This window comes from Priapulus caudatus, unplaced genomic scaffold (genome assembly GCF_000485595.1).
Source record: "Priapulus caudatus unplaced genomic scaffold, Priapulus_caudatus-5.0.1 Scaffold721, whole genome shotgun sequence".
NCBI lineage: Eukaryota > Metazoa > Priapulida > Priapulimorpha > Priapulimorphida > Priapulidae > Priapulus > Priapulus caudatus.
Window position 1 is genome coordinate 50,956 of NW_014577782.1, and position 1,770 is coordinate 52,725.

A 1,770-nucleotide genomic window follows, 5' to 3' on the forward strand; every position below is an offset into this window, starting at 1 on the left:
CACGCACGCACGCACACACTCCTGCACACATGCACGAACGCACGCACGCACGCACACCTGCACACACGCACGCACACCTGAGGTGCAGGTACTTTTCCACGGCCATCATGGAAGCACTGTCAATCAGCTCAAAGGCAGACAGTATCTCACTGAGCATAGCCTTGCCCTTCTGCAGTGTCTTTAGCACATCTGCAAAGCTGTTACAGGCTGAAAGGAGAAACAAGAGTAGTCCTGAACTTGCATGTCAATTGCAGACCAAAGGAGAAAGGGTGGCACCAAACTATCTGTAGTGAAGACACTGAAGGGATTTAAATGGATAGAGAGATGAACTGGAGCGAGCATGTTAAATATGCAAAGAAATTTATTGAATCTACATTTTATTCAAATTTCTAAGAGGACAATAAAAGACACTATACTTGAAGAGTGATAATATTGTTAATTTTACATGCAGGTGAAAATACTAAGAGCTCGTCTTATTCGAACATCTACTGCCGGCAGTTCTATGCTGACGCTAACAGCCAAGACGAACAATTACCCAACAATGCCACGTTGACTGCCGCCGGTCTGCTGGGACACAAGATGGCCACCTTGGTGACCACGCCCAGCGTTCCCTCTGAGCCAATCAGCAGCTGCTTGAGGTCGTATCCCGTGTTGTCCTTCCTCATCCCTGACATGCAGTCCAGCACCTCTCCACTCGCTAGCACCTATCCACACGCGCGCGCGAGAGACAGAGCGCTGTCAGGGTTGCAGAAACAGCTTCTCCAAACTTCCCCCACCACTGGCCAAAGCACATAGCAAATGGTTTAACTGCTCACAAAATTACGATTGAATAAAGAAATTGCAGTGTCGTGTCGTGAAATGTTTTCGTACACCTCTTTTCCCATGCCCATCACCTGTTTATGCCTTGCTTAGCACATACAATAAAGTGAACAGTGGCTATAGTTTTTTAATTAGTTTTAATTTTAATTTTAGTTTTAATTAGTTTTTTTAAAATAACTTTGGTGGCTCAAGTCTTGGCTCAAACTTTAAAACAGCCAGAGGGAGCCCTGGAATGCATTCACCCCCAACACTCACGGCTTCTAGGCCGAGCACGCTCCCATGTAGCGATCCGTATCGGATCAGACGCACGCCGCCGGCTGACGTCGACACGTTACCACCGATGTGACAGCTTGCTTTCGCTCCGAGGTCTAGCGGCATCGCGAGTCCGCGCTCCGCGACGTGGTCATCCAACGTCTCCAGGATGCAGCCTGCCTGACACGTGACAACACCTGCGGAAGGCAAGCGCGTGCGGGGGTGGTGAGTGTGTCTGTATGTGTACGCGCATGCACATAGAGAGAGAGGGGGAGGAGAGAGAGACAGATGTTGCATATATGTTCATTGAGTTAGATCATCAAATTACACATGGAAGTTTGGAAGAATTGCAGTCGAATGTTTGAATAAATACTTCTCAATCTCCCCTCCCCCCACACTCCACCTCACACATCGATCGCCCGGGTTATGCTGCACCGCTCACCTGATATCTCGTCGAGGTCTAGGATCTTATTCATGAGCGCAGTGCTAAGCACGACCTCATCAAACACAGGAACGCTGCCTCCGACCAGCCCCGTGTTCCCGCCCTGCGGAACCACCGCCAGATGGCGCTTATCGCAGTGCGCCATGATGCGCGAGACGTCGTCGGTCGTCTTCGGTTTCAACACGAGGGAACTCGCACCTGTAATGCAATACAGAACTCGCACCTGTAATGCAATACAGAACTCGCACCTGTAATGC

The 1,770-nt window shown here is 49.7% G+C and overlaps 1 protein-coding gene across 1 annotated transcript in view; it reads right to left on the reverse strand.

Moving 5' to 3' along the window:
• The window catches only part of LOC106813061 (D-2-hydroxyglutarate dehydrogenase, mitochondrial-like), a gene marked incomplete at its 5' end in the record, with an annotated part of 6,816 nt that overhangs the window by 1,982 nt on the left and 3,064 nt on the right, over window positions 1-1,770 (reverse strand). The window contains 4 exons of the mRNA XM_014817105.1: window positions 78-207; window positions 536-704; window positions 1,075-1,268; window positions 1,514-1,711. Of these exons, the coding sequence (XP_014672591.1) occupies window positions 78-207; window positions 536-704; window positions 1,075-1,268; window positions 1,514-1,711 (691 nt within the window). The remainder of the gene's footprint in view (window positions 1-77; window positions 208-535; window positions 705-1,074; window positions 1,269-1,513; window positions 1,712-1,770) is intronic.